The sequence below is a fragment of the Cucurbita maxima genome, unplaced genomic scaffold, assembly GCF_002738345.1.
Source record: "Cucurbita maxima cultivar Rimu unplaced genomic scaffold, Cmax_1.0 Cma_Scf00008, whole genome shotgun sequence".
Taxonomy (NCBI): Eukaryota; Viridiplantae; Streptophyta; class Magnoliopsida; order Cucurbitales; family Cucurbitaceae; genus Cucurbita; species Cucurbita maxima.
This window is the reverse complement of record NW_019272024.1, coordinates 1,669,217-1,684,350: the sequence shown is the minus strand read 5'-3', so window position 1 is coordinate 1,684,350 and position 15,134 is coordinate 1,669,217. Positions and strand designations below refer to the sequence as shown.

Below are 15,134 nucleotides of genomic sequence, written 5' to 3'. Positions count from 1 at the left end.
AAAAAAAAAAAAAAAAAAAAAAGAAACCATCTAACATAGTCTTTGATGCTTTTCTAGGAATGGATATAGTATAGTAATGACCACCAGTCTCTCATCAGATGTACCTGTTGGGTACTTCTCCTGGGCCGAGTATGATATCATGGCACCAGTGCAGGCTAAGACTGAGAATGCCCTTGCAGCTGCTTTCATTTCAAATTGTGATGCTCGTAACTTCCGCTTGGAAGCTCTTGTGGCTCTTGAAAAACTGAACGTCACAATCGATTCATATGGTGCTTGCCACAGAAATCGTGATGGAAGCACAGGTGCAATTTATTAAGTTTTCCTTGTGACCACAAATACATATATTGTTTTGTTCATCTGTTAAATCGCTAGGCTTTAAGGTTTAGATTTGTTTCCTTGTTGTTTGTAATCTGCTTTTGATTTTAAGTCACATAACTATCAGTTTTTCTTCCTCTATGATTAGTTCTCATCTTATTGTTTGTGATTAAGAAAGAGGAAATTTCTCATAATTCGTTGTTTCTAATTTAATTCTAGTGTTGCATTTGATGGCTTTTGCTTATCAGTCATTATTTCTGTTATGTGCTTAAATGATAATGGAGTGCTTCTAAGTTTTGCTATATTTTAAATCCTGAATGTGACAGACCTAGGAAACATGAACACCTTCGACTTAGTTTGAGGCTTTTTTTAAAAAAATTAATTAATTAATTATTATTATAATAAAAACATAAACTTATATTCAACAAAAGAGCCAAGAAGAGCAGCCTAATGGCAAATGGTTGAGATTACCCTTCCCCACAAAACTGATTTGTACACCACCAAGAGACATTGTGTTGAACCAAAATCCAAAAAGAATTATAAAACGGGGACTTATCTTCGGGAAACCGGTCATTCATTCCCCATATTACTTTGAGGCAAATGGATACACTATTTTATGATGATTTTCCACTTTGGTTCAATCTTGGTTACATTTGAAACGTGTAAAGGATGCACTTTGCGACACACTCAAGTCATACTGTTGCCGGCACTAATAAAAGAACGTGATAAGTTTTCAAGCTAAAAATGTTTACATCAAGTAACTCCGATACTAATAAAGAATGTGAACCAATGAGATGTAGGAGATGTTTGAGTTGAAAGATCTGTTCATGAGGCTTTCATACTTGGTGGGTTATTTGGCTCATTTTGCTGTATAATGTATGCCCTTAGAGAATATAATTTACTCTATGATATTCTGGTCATCTCATAAATACGTCAGATGCTTATACTTGGTTTGTTAAACTTACAGGGGATCAGAGATTTGGATTTTTACCATTTAATCGTAATGAAAAGTTTTGTAATACACATTTGAATTGGCTCTTTGCAGTGAACAAACTAGAGACTATAAAGCACTACAGGTTCAGCTTGGCTTTTGAGAATTCCAACGAGGAAGATTATGTGACTGAAAAATATTTCCAATCTCTAGTTGCTGGTATGCAAATTAGATCACTTCACTGACTCTTGGATATTCTTTTTTCCCCCTCGAATGATTCATTCAATAATGAGGTCTTACGTGATCATATTTCTTTTATATGATTGCATATTACTTGAATTGTAGTTTACAACGATGAAGAGTGGGTTGAAAGTTATTCCCTCATGTTTTCAAATTTTATATTTCAATTTGTATTATGGGTAGTGGATAAAAAATTATTCCACTTATCGTTCCAAAATCCAGTCCTTGTATGTGAAAGCTGAGGGTTTTTTTCTTTTTCTTGTCGTTGTTGTAGGAGCCGTTCCAGTGGTTATTGGAGCTCCAAACATTCAAGAGTTTGCTCCTTCACCTGCTTCGCTTTTGCATATCAGGAAGCTTTCAGATGTTGAGTCAGTTGCCAACTCTATGAAATACCTTGCTGCACATCCTGAGGCATTCAACAACTCATTGAGGTGAAAATTAAATTTGTATTTGTTTGTTCATTGGACAACTTTCAGGTCTATATTCTGAAGTTCCATCCCAACTTTGTGCATCTGGTCTTTCCCATTTTAGGTGGAAATATGAGGGTCCATCTGACTCTTTCAAGGCACTATTGGATATGGCAGCAGTTCATTCGTCATGTCGCCTCTGCATTCATTTGGCAACTGGTATTCATGAGACAGAAGAAAAGGGTCTAGCGTTTAAAAATCGACCCTGTAAATGCACCAGAGGTCCGGAGACCGTTTATCACTTATATGTGAGGGAAAGAGGAAGGTTTGATTCAGAGTCCATTTTCTTGAGGTAATCTATATACTCTTTTCAAGATTACTGGATCACTCAGAGTTGGGATTTACTTTCTAAGTGCTTCCAAACAAACCGCCTAAGTTTAAGATTGTGAAGGGTTTGAACTATAGGTGGTAGCATGCAATGTGATTAGACTTGTTAACTCTTTAAGTTATACGAACTTAACTGGTCCAAATATTCTTCTGCGGAACAGAATGTCTAAGACCTTAGTTTGCAGGTCTAGTAATCTGACGGTTGAAGGGCTGGCGTCAGCAGTGGTTGCGAAGTTCAAATCGCTGAAGCACGAACCGATTTGGAAGCAGGAAAGGCCTAAGAGCTTAAAAGGAGAGGACGAATTAAGGTTGTATAAGATATACCCAGTTGGGTTGACACAGAGGCAAGCTTTATATACCTTCAAATTTCAGGGGGACTCTGATCTCAGAAGACACGTGGAAGATAACCCATGTGCCAAATTTGAAGCCATTTTTGTATAGTAATTTTGTAAATGTTCTTTTGAGATAGATACTGGCTAACACCCACCTTAGTTTAGAGAGGAAATTCACTGGTATATGATCTCTTCACAGGAGAACTTAATACTAAATTTTCATTTGTTTGGGTCCAAGATAATTTCATTTTTCATTTTTCTTTGGGAGAGTTGTTTTTGTTAGGAATTATGAACAACCATAATAGTATGATATTGTTCACTGTGAGTATAAGTTCTCATGACTTTGCTTTGAGTTTGTTGAATGCTAAATGATGTGCTATAGAATGATTTTACATAAAAAAGAATAGATTCAAATGTTGGTTTGTGATGGTTGAATACAATAAAGTTGCATCTTATAAAAGAATTTTCAGATTTCTATATTAATACGAGCATAGTTCAATTTTTAAGGTACTAACATTACATCGTACAGAGCTTTAAGTTATCTAAAATAATTGGTCTGAGACAGACAAAATATTGGGAGGAGACTGTGGTGAACCAGTTTCAAGCAAAAAGCTTCTACTACAATATGATCTAGATGTGCTTGATGAAGAAGCAAGGTACCTTCCATCTCCACACTGAAAAATCACATCACTTTTATGCATTTTTCTCTTGCTCATGCTCTGCCTCCCTTCATTGCCTCCATATTCTTCATCATCAACAGCTTCTATGAGCCCTTGATGCATCGGGTCCGAACTCTCGTACAATAGACGAAGCACCTGTTTAATCGAGGGCCTCGTCCTGCCTTCTCCCTCAGTGCACCATCTCACAATTGACACCACTGTGTGAAGTTGGTCCAAATTAAAAGAACTCTTGATACTTGAATCTACTAGTTCGGATATCCTCGAATCTGAAATCATGTACGCCAGGGACCATTCAACCAAGTTCTTCCCGTCTTGTATCGCCCGTCTGCCAGTAACTATTTCCAGAAGTAGCACGCCATAGCTGTATATATCACTTTTCTCAGTAAGCTCTTGCGTGATAACGTACTCAGGATCCATATAACCTGAAAGTCATTAGCATTGTGATATTATTAGCTTATGAAACGGTAATCAAACCATAAGTTGAACAACTCGTTGTCTCCCAAACCTGGCGTTCCCCGGATATCGGTATTAATGGGTTCAAAGAAAACCGAACCACCCTTTGAAGCGTGTGCAAGGCCAAAATCGGCAACCTGGAAGATAAGATAGGGGATAATAACAGGTTCAAAGAAAAGGGCAAGATTTGTCATTACAGATGAATTTTCCAAGTTACCTTAGCAACAAAGTTCTCATCCAGCAAAATGTTGCTGGACTTAATGTCTCTATGACATAGTGGGGGATCACAATAGTAGTGAAGGTACTCCTGCAGAGGACAAGTACAAGTGAAAATGGTTTTCCTTCACGAAAAAAATTGCTTACAACAGCTTTTGAAGATGCTATTAGTTCATTAGCTCTTGATGGAAACAGGGATATCAGCAAGCTACCAGAGCATTAGCGACATCGATGGCGATTTGGATTCTTGTCTGCCAACTTAGAGGGGTCCTGCCAGGAGCTGCACGAACGTGAGAACGTATTCATTTATACACTAATCCAAGGGAGGATGATAAAAAGAATCTCTTTCGTTTGACCAAAATACTTCACAAAGCCTAAAGCACTACAGAAATCATTTTTAGGCTTTCCCTTTAAGGTTTTAAAACGCGTCTGTTAGGGAGCGGTTTCCACACCTTTCTAAGGAATGTTTCGTTCCCCTCTCCAACTAATGTGATATCTCACAATCCACCCCCTATGGGGCCCAACGCCCTTGCTGGCACACTACTCAGTGTCTAGCTTTGATATCATTTGTAACAGTCCAAGCCCACTGCTAGCAGATATTATCCTCTTTGAGCTTTCTTTCAAGGGTTTTAAAACGCGTAGGTTAGGGGAGGTTTCCACACTCTTATAAGGAATGTTTCGTTCCCCTCTCTAACCGATGTGGGATCTCACACTTTCCAACCATATGGAACAAAAAATGGCTCAAACGGAATTTCATCATGGAATCTTCTTTTCATTCTAAAAGGAAAGAACAAATGAATACGAGTGTGAAGAAGAGACGAACATACCATGAAGATGATCCTTCAAGCTTCCATTAGCCATATACTCGTAAACAAGAAACCTGCAAAGGGAAAAAAAAAAAAGAGTACCCATTTCATGTTGTCAGCATATGATGTTAAATGCCTCCCCAAAAGTATAACGTTTAGTGAACTACCGTTCATGCTTTTCGACACAAAAGCCTCTTAAAGCAACGAGATGTCGGTGATGTAATCTCGCAAGCAGCTCAATTTCTCTGCCAAATTCATCCTCCCCCTGCTCGGAGACTTTGTTCATCCTCTTCACAGCTAGCACTAAGTCTTCATTGAATTGAGCTTTATAAACAGTCCCGTATCCTCCTTGTCCAATTGTTGTACTAAAACTATCTGTTGCCTTCTTGATCTCCTTATAGCTGAACTTTTTAAACATGGAAGGTCCTGCATGGAAGTTGCTAATGCTAAGCAAAGAACTTGAAAAACGACAGGGCTAAAGATAATTCGTCGAACCTTCCTGATACTTTTTGATGGGACGAGAAGGGAAGGATCTTGAAGAGTTCGCATCCGTCTTCTCGGAATCCTTTAGCTCTCTGCTTTTCCTTCGGATCAGCACAATCAAGACAACCAGCATCATTACAGAAGCTACAGTCACTGCAATGCCAATACCTGCCACTAATGTTACATGGTAGGAATGATGTCGATGACGTTTACCATCAGAAACACCTAGCGCCAGTGGCCCGGGACTTGCAGCAGCTGATGGACTTGGGGAAATATCCGGTGTAGCCAAAGATGGAGGTGGAGCTGAAAAGTGCATGAAAATTGAAATCACACTATACTCTAAGTAGGAGAAGAGGGATTTGAGAAAAAATCAAATCACCACCAAATATGCTGAACAAGAAAATCATGAGCAGAAAAATAGTTCCCTTCTCTCTGTGCACCATCAGCTCACCCAATATCCTCTTGAGCCCACCGCTAACAGGCTTCCCCTCAAGGTTTTTAAAACGCGTCTGCTAGGGAAAAGTTTCCACACTCTTATAAAGAATACTTCATTATCCTCTCCAACCAAGGTAGGATCTCACAATCCACCCCCCTTGGGCACAGCGTCCTCGCTGGCAAACCAATCGATGTCTAGCTTTGATAGCATCTGTAACAACATTCTTTATAAGAGTATGAAAACTTTTCCTTAGCAACACGTTTTAAAAAAAACCTTGAGGGGAAGCTCAAAGACAACAGTATCTACTAGTGGTGGGCTTGGGCTGTTACAAAGAGAATAGCCTAAACAAGGAGCGGGGCTGGTGATCTAAGGTCTAAAACTAGGTGCTAGATGGAATAGAACAACGTGCATTAAGCAAATGCTAGCTATTGAACTTCAAGTGTTTGCAGTAATAAACAGCAGAAGAAAACACAGCCTTGCAAGGATCACCAAGCCTGTCTAGCTCTTTCAAAGAGAAATAAGCTTTCTTATATATTCCTTACCTGGAGGCCTGTTAAGACCTTGAACTCCAAAGAAGCAGCTTGCAAGATCAATCACTGAAGCAGCATCAAGTTGGCTAGCAAGTGCAACAAACGTAGCATCACGACAGGTATTCAATGTTATATTATCTTCTCTCCCAATAAGATTGCGGAGATATAAAATCCCAGCATTGATACACTTCCTACAAGCACTCTCCTCTGATAGCAGCAATCTGCAATTCTCCCCAACTTTCGTAAACTTCGGAGATTCCAGCATCTGCGTGACGGTTTCTCGGCCTCTACACGCGTAGTTTACTGGAATTTTCGTTCCAACCCCACAGAAAACCATGGCATTTCTAGGAACTCCATAGAGTTCCATGGTTTGAGATATAGATTGCAGGCAAATGTTGGTTAAGTTTGAAGAAACTCCTAGTTCACCAGTTGAATTTGCAAGCTGAGCCACAGAAACTGCAACAAATGCATTGATATAGCGACAGCACTTCCCTCTTTCGTTGGGGTTAGAACAAATAGAAGCAACTAAAGTAAAGTTTGATCCACTCAAGTCCAAGGGACAATCTGTGAAGTTTTCAGAACAATACGAAATTAGAAGCTAACCATTTGAATATAATGCTTATTTCTGCAAAATCAACATGAAATGTTCCTCATCATGCCCAAAAACAATGAAAGAATCAAAACCAAGCTCAACAAACCCATGAAAGCAACCTCCTAAGTGTCGAGGATGGTTGGGAGGGGAGTTCCACGTCGGCTAATTAAGGAGTTGATCATGGGTTTATGAGTACGGAATACGTCTCTAATAGTATGAGACCTTCCCAGAAAATCAAAAGCAAAGCTATGAGAACTTACGCTTAAAGTGTACAATATCATATTATTGTGGAGTTTCGTGATTCCTAATAACAAGGTCCACAAATAGAGGGTAAAAAGTATCCCAGAAGTCAATACAGATGCACATTTCAAATGGACCTTCTTCAAAGACAAACCAGACCGACAAACCCTGAATCATTCCAGAAACCTTTTCCATCGTAGATTCACCGTATTCTAAAGAACACTAAAAACCCATATCGACGAACACGATTGTTCTCAAAAACTATCACTAGATTAGAGAAATCGACTCCAGAAAACAAATCACAGTGAAAAAGGAAAGATCAAAAGAGAGAGACCCAGAGATGGATTGCGTTTGAATAATCAAGCAAATGGGATTAAGAGACTGACCCGCCATTGTTTCAGGAAGCTGCAGCTGAAGAAATAGAAGAAACCCCATTAGAAACAAAGCTCTGCTCAGTGCGGTGGCCGCCGCCATGATCAAGACAGAGATCCTCTAAGTTCACGCCGCCGGAGCTAGCAAAGATGCCGGTGGCGACCGTTTTGGCACATTTAAGAAGCATCAAAAGGGGAGAGTGAGGAACCTCAGAGCAATGGACTTTCAAATGTGAACGCGTTTCAAATCCGTTTCTCCCAATTTGTTATATGGTTTCTTGTTACATTTCCCACGAAATATATTAGTACCCAAAAAACCCATGTCAGTGCCACTGACAATTATAAAAAGTACCCAAAAAAAAACGGGATTTAAAATTTGGGTATCGAAAGAAGAAGATTACATATTGTATGAACAAATGACGTCAAAAAACGCCCACCAAACAATCTTCACAGTACATTTATTAGAACAATACGGAGTAATTGACAAAATACGTATTATTTCTCATTAATTTATCACATTCTAACAGAAATCATTTGTTTCCATGTTCAATTATTGGATCAATCCAGGTTTAGAAAGCTAAAACAAAAAGGAAATGGCAATAAGAACACATTATCCTAAATGAAATCTTCCTTTTTTTTTTTTTTTTTTTTTTTTTTGTTCTTTTTCACTTTAGTGCAAAGGAAAATCTGAAATTCTTTAATCTTAGCCGAAGAATATCTTGAAAAAGCCTACTCTTACGCTTCCAAAAAGCTTTCATTCCATAACCAAGTTCATGATTACTGAAAATTATATGAAATGATTCGTTAATTACTTCATGGTGAAGCTAAAACTCAAAACATAAACACCCTGAGAGGGATATGAAATAATTTACAAGCAGGCTGCAGCACATAAAAATGGGTCAAGAACAGTTTCATAATGCAAGTCAGAGAGAAAAGGACCACATATTCCTATATCCATTTCCTCTCCTTTCTCTCCCACCTCTACTTCTCTCTCTCTCTCTCTCTCTCACACACACACACACACATAGAGAAAAAGACCCATTTCAGGAACCTCTCTCTCTCTCTCTCTCTGTATGTAGTATATACATAGTAGAACCGAGTAAACAAAAACCCTTTTCCCCCTTCTCTGTCTCTCTCTCTGTATGTAGTATTATACATGGTAGAACAGAGTAAACAAAAGCTCTCTCTGTCTCTGTCTCTGTCTCTCTCTCTCTCTCTTTCTGCCTCTCTGTCTCTGTCTCTCTCTCTCTGTATTATACACAGTAGAACAGAGTAAAAAAGACCCATATAAGCAAAATCCCATTTTCTCACATACGCTCTTTCTCTCTCTCAATGGAATATTATAGCATTACAGAGAGAGAAATGGACTCATATAAAGAAAATCCTCAATTAACTTTACCATAGTAAAGCAGAGAGGGAAAGAAACCCATATAAGCAAAAACCCATTTCCCCCCTTCTCTGTTCTTAACAGATATTGCATTGTTCTTTTTCATGGAGCGAGCTTTGTTCATCAGAAGTACAAAATGTAAACAAAAAAAGAAAAAAAAAAAGCAAGTGTAAGCAAACCATGTCGTTGGAAGTGACAGAGTGAGCATGTGAAACTATAATGGAAGTGGGTGGAAGCGACAGAGTGTTCTGTAGCGCCCACTGTTTCTGCTTTTGTGCTCTGTTTTTTTTCCTTTCACTACCTCCAAAACACTCTCTCTTCGATTGTGTGTGTTCACAGACTGTCTTTTAGTATTAACAACATAAATTAATGTATGTTTTTTTTAATACTATGTTTCATGTCTTCTTTCTCTTTGTTGTTATGCTCTGTCAACGACAAAGCTTAATCACTTTGTTTAATATGCAAATACTTTGCTTCAAATTGATCTTTCTATTGTTTATCTTCATAATTATAAACCCTAAACCCTTTCTCGTGACTCTAAAATGGGTCTTGTTCAACAAGCGTCTTGTCAACCTTAGAGATGTCAATAGATAAAAGGTGTAATGAATCAGGTTGAATTTGGTTGAGAGAATTTTTTGGACCAATTCAAAAGTACTAGTTAGTTGGATCGGTAACGTTCTCTTTTGGACCTCTCAACTAATCAGTAAGTTAGTGGGCTGGGGCCGAGATTGGAACGTGGTTTGAGTCGAGGAAGGGGATGAAAATTATAATCGTTGTTCCCAATCCCATTTAGCTAATGAAGAGAAATGTCTTGTATCGAAATTTCTTGAATTACAAGCAAATTAATTAAATTTAAGGTACGTTTTTTTTATTATTCAATGTATGTATAGAGGAAGATTCGAACGTCGATTCTTGGTTGAGATTACTTTTAACTAGTTCTAATTTTTTAGGATTATTGAGCTTCTAGACATAAGTTATTTCAAACTATTTTTAAGGCCCACTAAACGAAAATGGGCCGAACTTATAAAGCCCACTTAACCAAATTTGCACTTTGAATCCAGAATTTCTTCGGCCCATCAACTAATATCACTAACAAATATTAAATTTAAGGTGAAAATGCCACGTGGGATATTTTTAGATTTATTTATTGGGTTAATCACAATAAACAACTTCAAGTCACTGTCAGCAGATATTGTCAATTTTTTAATTTTTTTGGTAAGAGTGTTGCTTTAAGATTTTAAAACGCGTCGGGAGAAGTTTCCATAGAACCCTTAATGTTTCGACGAGAGATCTCAATAAATATGGATATAACTGGTTAAACTAAACCGAAAGACAACCTAAATATCTTAGAAAGAAGGAGTTATGTTTGGGAAACCTTTTGGTCACAGAAAAATGAGAGGAGAAGTATAAATTCAAATCTTTAAAAGGATAAAAGATTAGTATTTCTTAAAAGGAACTCATTATATTTGGTTAATCTTTCACAATTACACGCCGTTTAACAATAATATTTTATGATTAAATAGATAGTTTAGATAATTATCATAGGATGGTTATATTAGGTCTCATTTAATATCGATTGCATTTTTTTTAGATGAACACGACTCTTCACAATGGTATGATATTATCCATTTTGAGCATAAATTCTCGTGATTTTGGTTTGGGATTCCCAAAATGTCTCGTACTAATGGAGATGGTATTATAAACCCATAATGATCCAACAATACAATAAATAATTACATAATTACAAAATTACAAAAATACAATAAATAAAGTTGTGTATTATTATTAAAAATAATACAATTGAGTCAGATGTGAGAGTGAAAGAAGTAAATGTCCGTACGACTCTGCGCGCATTACAGTTGAGTCCACAGCGTTCCACCGTATGAACTCTCCTTTTCGTTACTTCAAAGACTTTCCCTCACTCCCCTTTTCTCTTTCAATGTTCTTCCCCGATTCCCACCCATTTTCCCACCTATTTTCCCGGAAAATTTGAACTCTCAACCCGGAAAATTCCCGCATTGAATCTCCCTTCCAATTCTCAGCGCCAAATGGGTTGTCGTTATTTCTTGGGGAGATTACCTCTGACAGTGGCTCTGTTTCACATTCTCTTCCTCTTCGATTCTTCTTCAGCTCTTCGGGTTTGTTCCGATACCCATTTTGTTGTTTTTCCTTTTCCAGATTGTGAGACTTTCATCTGCGATTGTTTGGGTTTCTCTGTTTCTTCATCAGGAGGGGCGTACGTGTATTTTGAACAGAAACTGTGACGCCGGATTGCATTGCGAGACCTGCTTCGCCGACGGCAATGTCCGGCCGCGCTGCACTAGAATCCAGCCGATAAGTCCGATTTCGAAGGTCTGTAGTGGCGCTCTTTTTATTTCTGTTCTTGGAATTGTGGGTTCTTTTGATTTTAGTAGCGGAATTTTTGGAGCAGGTGAATGATCTTCCGTTTAATCATTACGCATGGTTGACGACCCACAACTCGTTCGCGAAATTAGGGGCGAAATCGGCTACTGGGTCTCTGATTCTTGCTCCGACGAATCAACAGGACTCCATTACTAGTCAGCTCAATGTACGTTACTGCCTTTCCTTTTCCTGCTTCGTTATTGTTTTTTCTGTTCATCCTGTTTGGTTTGTGGAATATTCAAGAGAAGAGTAAAGGAAACTTAACAATTCTGAACGTTTATTGGGCTGTTTGGTCCACCTGCCCTGAAAGCGAAGCTCTTATGTAACTGGAAAGGTCAAAAGTCATTTGTTCTTCCCTCTTTCAACCCTAATTTGCTCCCATTTGCACACCTTTTTCGGCTAGAATTACTTAGAGTGAGCTTGTTGAGAATGTTTTGATGTAGATAGAACTGAAATCTTGAGGAATTAAGGAGAAATATATGCTAAAAATGGTAAACATGTTGAAATAGTAAAAGAAAAGGCTAATATATAGGTAATTGAGGTGAAGAGATTTGAAATTGATGGGTTCTTGACCTCAATTCTTGCTATTTGAATGGAATATGAACTTGTTTGGATTGGATTGAATTGAATTGGTGATATTAGTCAGGATTCACTGATCCAACTAACACTGTTCTTAATTCAACATGTAGAAATGGGTTATTTTTTATTTTTTAGAAAATGATCCAAATGAATCAAACCAACACAATCTTGCCCAAATGCCATAGCTCATGAGGTTGAACTGAATTGGTTCCATATCTTGAATCATTTAAAAGTTATATGCATAAAGCATAAGGAAGTTTATGATCCTGCCCCGCCTATGTGCAGTTCTATTGGGAGTGGTAGCCCTCTTTTAGGGGTTGCTTTGTTTAAACTGAAAGAAACATGAAAATCTTTGCTTGGCAGCCCAAATCAGCCGATATCTTGACCTAAAGTACAATAAGTTTTGTTTCCACTACTCATATATTATAAATATAATGGTTAGGCGTGTGGTTTCTGGTTTATTCCTCTATTGTTTTTTTATCATTTTTGGTGCAAGCGTGACTCAGTCACTTGATTACTCCACTCTTCTTTGTCTTATCCATTTTCAAATATGCTTGTGGCCTCTCTCTCTCTCTCTCCCATGTGCTTATGAATCTTTTGGTGCTATGTTATAATCCACCTCTCCCCTTCAGGGTCCAGTGTCCTCTCGTTAATTTCTTCAATCGATATGGGACCCAACTAAATCCACCCCGTTCAGGGACCAACGTCCTTACTAGTACACCGCCTCGTACCAACCCATTCGGGGAACAGCCTCCTTGCTGGCACATCACCAGTGTCTAGCTCTGATATCATTTGTAACGGCCCAAACCCACCGCTAGCAGATATTGTCCTCTTTGGGTTTTCCCTTTCACACTTTCTCTCAAAGTTTTTCCTCAAAGTTTTTAAAACGCGTGTACTAGTGAAAGGTTTTCACACCCTTATAAAGAGTGTTTCGTTCTCCTCCTCAACCGATGTGGGATCTCACATTATTTCTTTCATGTGCGGGTAAATTTTTAGTCTAGTTCTCTATTTTAATTGGGAGGAAAGATAAGGTCGCTTGAGAACTACTTAAAACTACATTGGCCAAATAATGATGCTCTCTTGACTCTTGCAAAAGGCAGTCGAGCCTAAGGGACTCGAAAGAATGATAAATCTTTAAGGAAAAGCTACCTTAAAAAAGTTTCATGCTTCTTAGGATTACTCTCAGGCAGGGCCTTACTTGTGGAATATCTTGATGACCCTTTTAACAAGAAGAAATGCACGTGATCTATAAACCATATTTTTATGTGATTGTTATTGTAGAGCATTTCATAATCGATTAACGGTGAGATCCCACGTCGGTTGGGGAGGAGAATGAAACATTCTTTATAAAGGTGTGGAAACCTCTTCCTAGCAGACACGTTTTAAAACCTTGAATGGAAGCCCGGAAGGGAAAGCCCAAAGAGGACAATATCTTCTAGCGGTGAGCTTTGGTTTATACAGTTTAACAGCTTGATAAAAGTTGTGTGGATTAGATTAAATGTCTCTAATCAAAGTAACGATGAGGTATCTATGAAATGGAAATGGTTCTAATTCTTGAATGATATCTACATAAACAAACACGTTCGGTTCGATACAATTCTGAATGATATTTTCACTGAATATTGATACTTTGTAATGTTCAATTTTCATATTGCAGAATGGTGTTAGAGGATTTATGCTTGATATGTACGACTTTGAAAATGGTATATGGTTATGTCACTCTTACGGAGGCCAATGCTTCAATTATACAGCTTTCGTAAGTACGCATTTTGCAGACTTGTATTTTGTGTTCTGAAAATTGGCTCAATATACCGTTCCTTTCCTTGTTTATGTTATTTTGAACAAGTTCATACAAAACTTTAAATGACCAGCAACCTGCCATTAATGTTCTCAAAGAGTTCCAAGCATTTCTTGAAGCAAACCCTTCCGAAATCGTCACCGTCATCATTGAAGACTATGTCACGTCTCCAAAGGGCTTAACCAATGTGTTTGGTGCTGCTGGTCTGAGAAAATTCTGGTTCCCAGTATGGAGAATGCCCAAAAATGGTGGAGATTGGCCCATGGTTAGCGACATGGTTCGGAAAAACCAACGTTTGCTCGTTTTTACTTCAAAAGCTTCGAAAGAAGCGTCTGAAGGAATTGCATATGTATGGAGATACATGGTTGAAAACCAATGTGAGTTCGTTTCATTTTTTCAGTAGAATGAATAAAACGTTGAGAATCCAATAGGTTTTCTTATTGATTCAACCATTTTGCAGATGGGGATGGAGGAATGATAGCAGGTTTGTGCCCGAACCGAGGCGAATCACCAGCGATGAACACGACTTCAAGGTCGCTCATAATCGTAAATTTCTTCAGAAGTGCCTCGAATTTCCCTGAAGCTTGCAAGGACAACTCAGCACCATTACTCAACATGGTGAACACCTGCTATAATGCAGCAGGAAATAGATGGCCTAACTTCATTGCTGTTGACTTCTACAAGGTTAGTAAGTACAAAACTAAATCATTAGAACAGCTGCTTCTTGAAACTGATAATTGATATATGGTATGAACATATTTCAGAGGAGCGACGGGGGAGGAGCTGCCAAAGCCGTTGACGTTACAAACGGTCACTCTGTTTGTGGATGTCCAAGCATTTCAAGTTGCAAGGTTAGCAATTACCACTATTCTTTGATGACATATTCTCAAAAGGGTTGGATGGTGAGATCCCACGTCGATTGGGGAGGAGAACGAAACGTCCTTTATAAAGGCGTGGAAACCTCTCCCTAGCATAAGGACAATATAGTTGGACTTGGGCGGTTACAATTTTCGTAAATCGTATAGAAACGAAAGACGACTGAACGTGGAAGAAGATTAAGAAAACTTGTTGGTTTTGATGAACTGATATCATACAGGAAAATATGAGGTTTGGAGGCTGCGAGTTACCCAAGGCAATTGATGCAGAAGCATCCTCCTCCTTAGCAGCAGAGACGCCAAGCAGCTCTGCTGAATCAAATGGTTGCTCAGCTCTATTTTTTGGCTTCATTGCCACACTGCCTGCACTACTCGTTCTCCTCTCACTCGAGGAATTTCATGTCTAACTTGTAGAGGTTGGGTTGAGTTGGGTTGGGTTGTATTCAAATAAATTAAGGATTCGTAAGCTCTTCTAGAATTAATTTGGTGAAGCGGGCCAACTCAAATTTATTAATTTGAGAAAAAGAATATACATTTTTACTTAACTACAAACATCCCATTTAAGAAGTTTGTGATTCTTAATTTTGCTAACAAAACATTTCAAAAAAATTTATATATAAAAAAAAAAAAAAAAAAAAAAAAAAAAAAAAAAAAAAAAAAAAAAAAAAAAAAA

General features: G+C 38.2%; 3 protein-coding genes across 3 annotated transcripts in view; 2 read left to right on the top strand and 1 right to left on the bottom strand.

The window, feature by feature from the left end:
• LOC111482907 (glycoprotein 3-alpha-L-fucosyltransferase A-like) overlaps window positions 1-2,854 on the top strand; it is an 8,532-nt gene extending 5,678 nt beyond the window's left edge. The window contains exons 3-7 of the mRNA XM_023128937.1: window positions 58-302; window positions 1,361-1,465; window positions 1,761-1,917; window positions 2,018-2,245; window positions 2,466-2,854. Of these exons, the coding sequence (XP_022984705.1) occupies window positions 58-302; window positions 1,361-1,465; window positions 1,761-1,917; window positions 2,018-2,245; window positions 2,466-2,721 (991 nt within the window). The 3' untranslated portion in view covers window positions 2,722-2,854. The remainder of the gene's footprint in view (window positions 1-57; window positions 303-1,360; window positions 1,466-1,760; window positions 1,918-2,017; window positions 2,246-2,465) is intronic.
• A 187-nt stretch (window positions 2,855-3,041) lies between these two features.
• On the bottom strand, window positions 3,042-7,825 carry LOC111482905 (probable receptor-like protein kinase At1g49730). Its single transcript, XM_023128935.1, has 9 exons — window positions 7,435-7,825; window positions 6,229-6,780; window positions 5,263-5,553; window positions 4,935-5,193; window positions 4,789-4,841; window positions 4,174-4,241; window positions 3,963-4,052; window positions 3,798-3,882; window positions 3,042-3,714 (listed from the first exon to the last, which is right to left on the bottom strand). The coding sequence occupies exons 1-9, from the start codon at window positions 7,520-7,522 to the stop codon at window positions 3,155-3,157; spliced, it is 2,046 nt and encodes a 681-aa protein (XP_022984703.1). The 5' UTR covers window positions 7,523-7,825; the 3' UTR covers window positions 3,042-3,154.
• A 2,823-nt stretch (window positions 7,826-10,648) lies between these two features.
• On the top strand, window positions 10,649-15,075 carry LOC111482909 (PI-PLC X domain-containing protein At5g67130-like). The gene is made up of 8 exons (XM_023128939.1): window positions 10,649-10,944; window positions 11,036-11,158; window positions 11,238-11,375; window positions 13,446-13,544; window positions 13,660-13,963; window positions 14,047-14,270; window positions 14,351-14,437; window positions 14,683-15,075. The coding sequence occupies exons 1-8, from the start codon at window positions 10,855-10,857 to the stop codon at window positions 14,866-14,868; spliced, it is 1,251 nt and encodes a 416-aa protein (XP_022984707.1). The 5' UTR covers window positions 10,649-10,854; the 3' UTR covers window positions 14,869-15,075.
• Window positions 15,076-15,134: the final 59 nt, after the last annotated feature.

Bases quoted from the DNA above. Each gene is read 5' to 3' on its own strand.
- LOC111482905 (XM_023128935.1), bottom strand. From the start codon at position 7,522: ATGGCGGCGGCCACCGCACTGAGCAGAGCTTTGTTTCTAATGGGGTTT. The intron at 4,242-4,788 runs GTATGTTCGTCT...ACGTTCGTGCAG, and splicing joins CTTGAAGGATCATCTTCATG to CTCCTGGCAGGACCCCTCTA. The intron at 4,053-4,173 runs GTAGCTTGCTGA...TGTCCTCTGCAG, and splicing joins TCGATGTCGCTAATGCTCTG to GAGTACCTTCACTACTATTG.
- LOC111482909 (XM_023128939.1), top strand. From the start codon at position 10,855: ATGGGTTGTCGTTATTTCTTGGGGAGATTACCTCTGACAGTGGCTCTG. The intron at 10,945-11,035 runs GTTTGTTCCGAT...TTTCTTCATCAG, and splicing joins ATTCTTCTTCAGCTCTTCGG to GAGGGGCGTACGTGTATTTT. The intron at 14,271-14,350 runs GTTAGTAAGTAC...AACATATTTCAG, and splicing joins TTGCTGTTGACTTCTACAAG to AGGAGCGACGGGGGAGGAGC.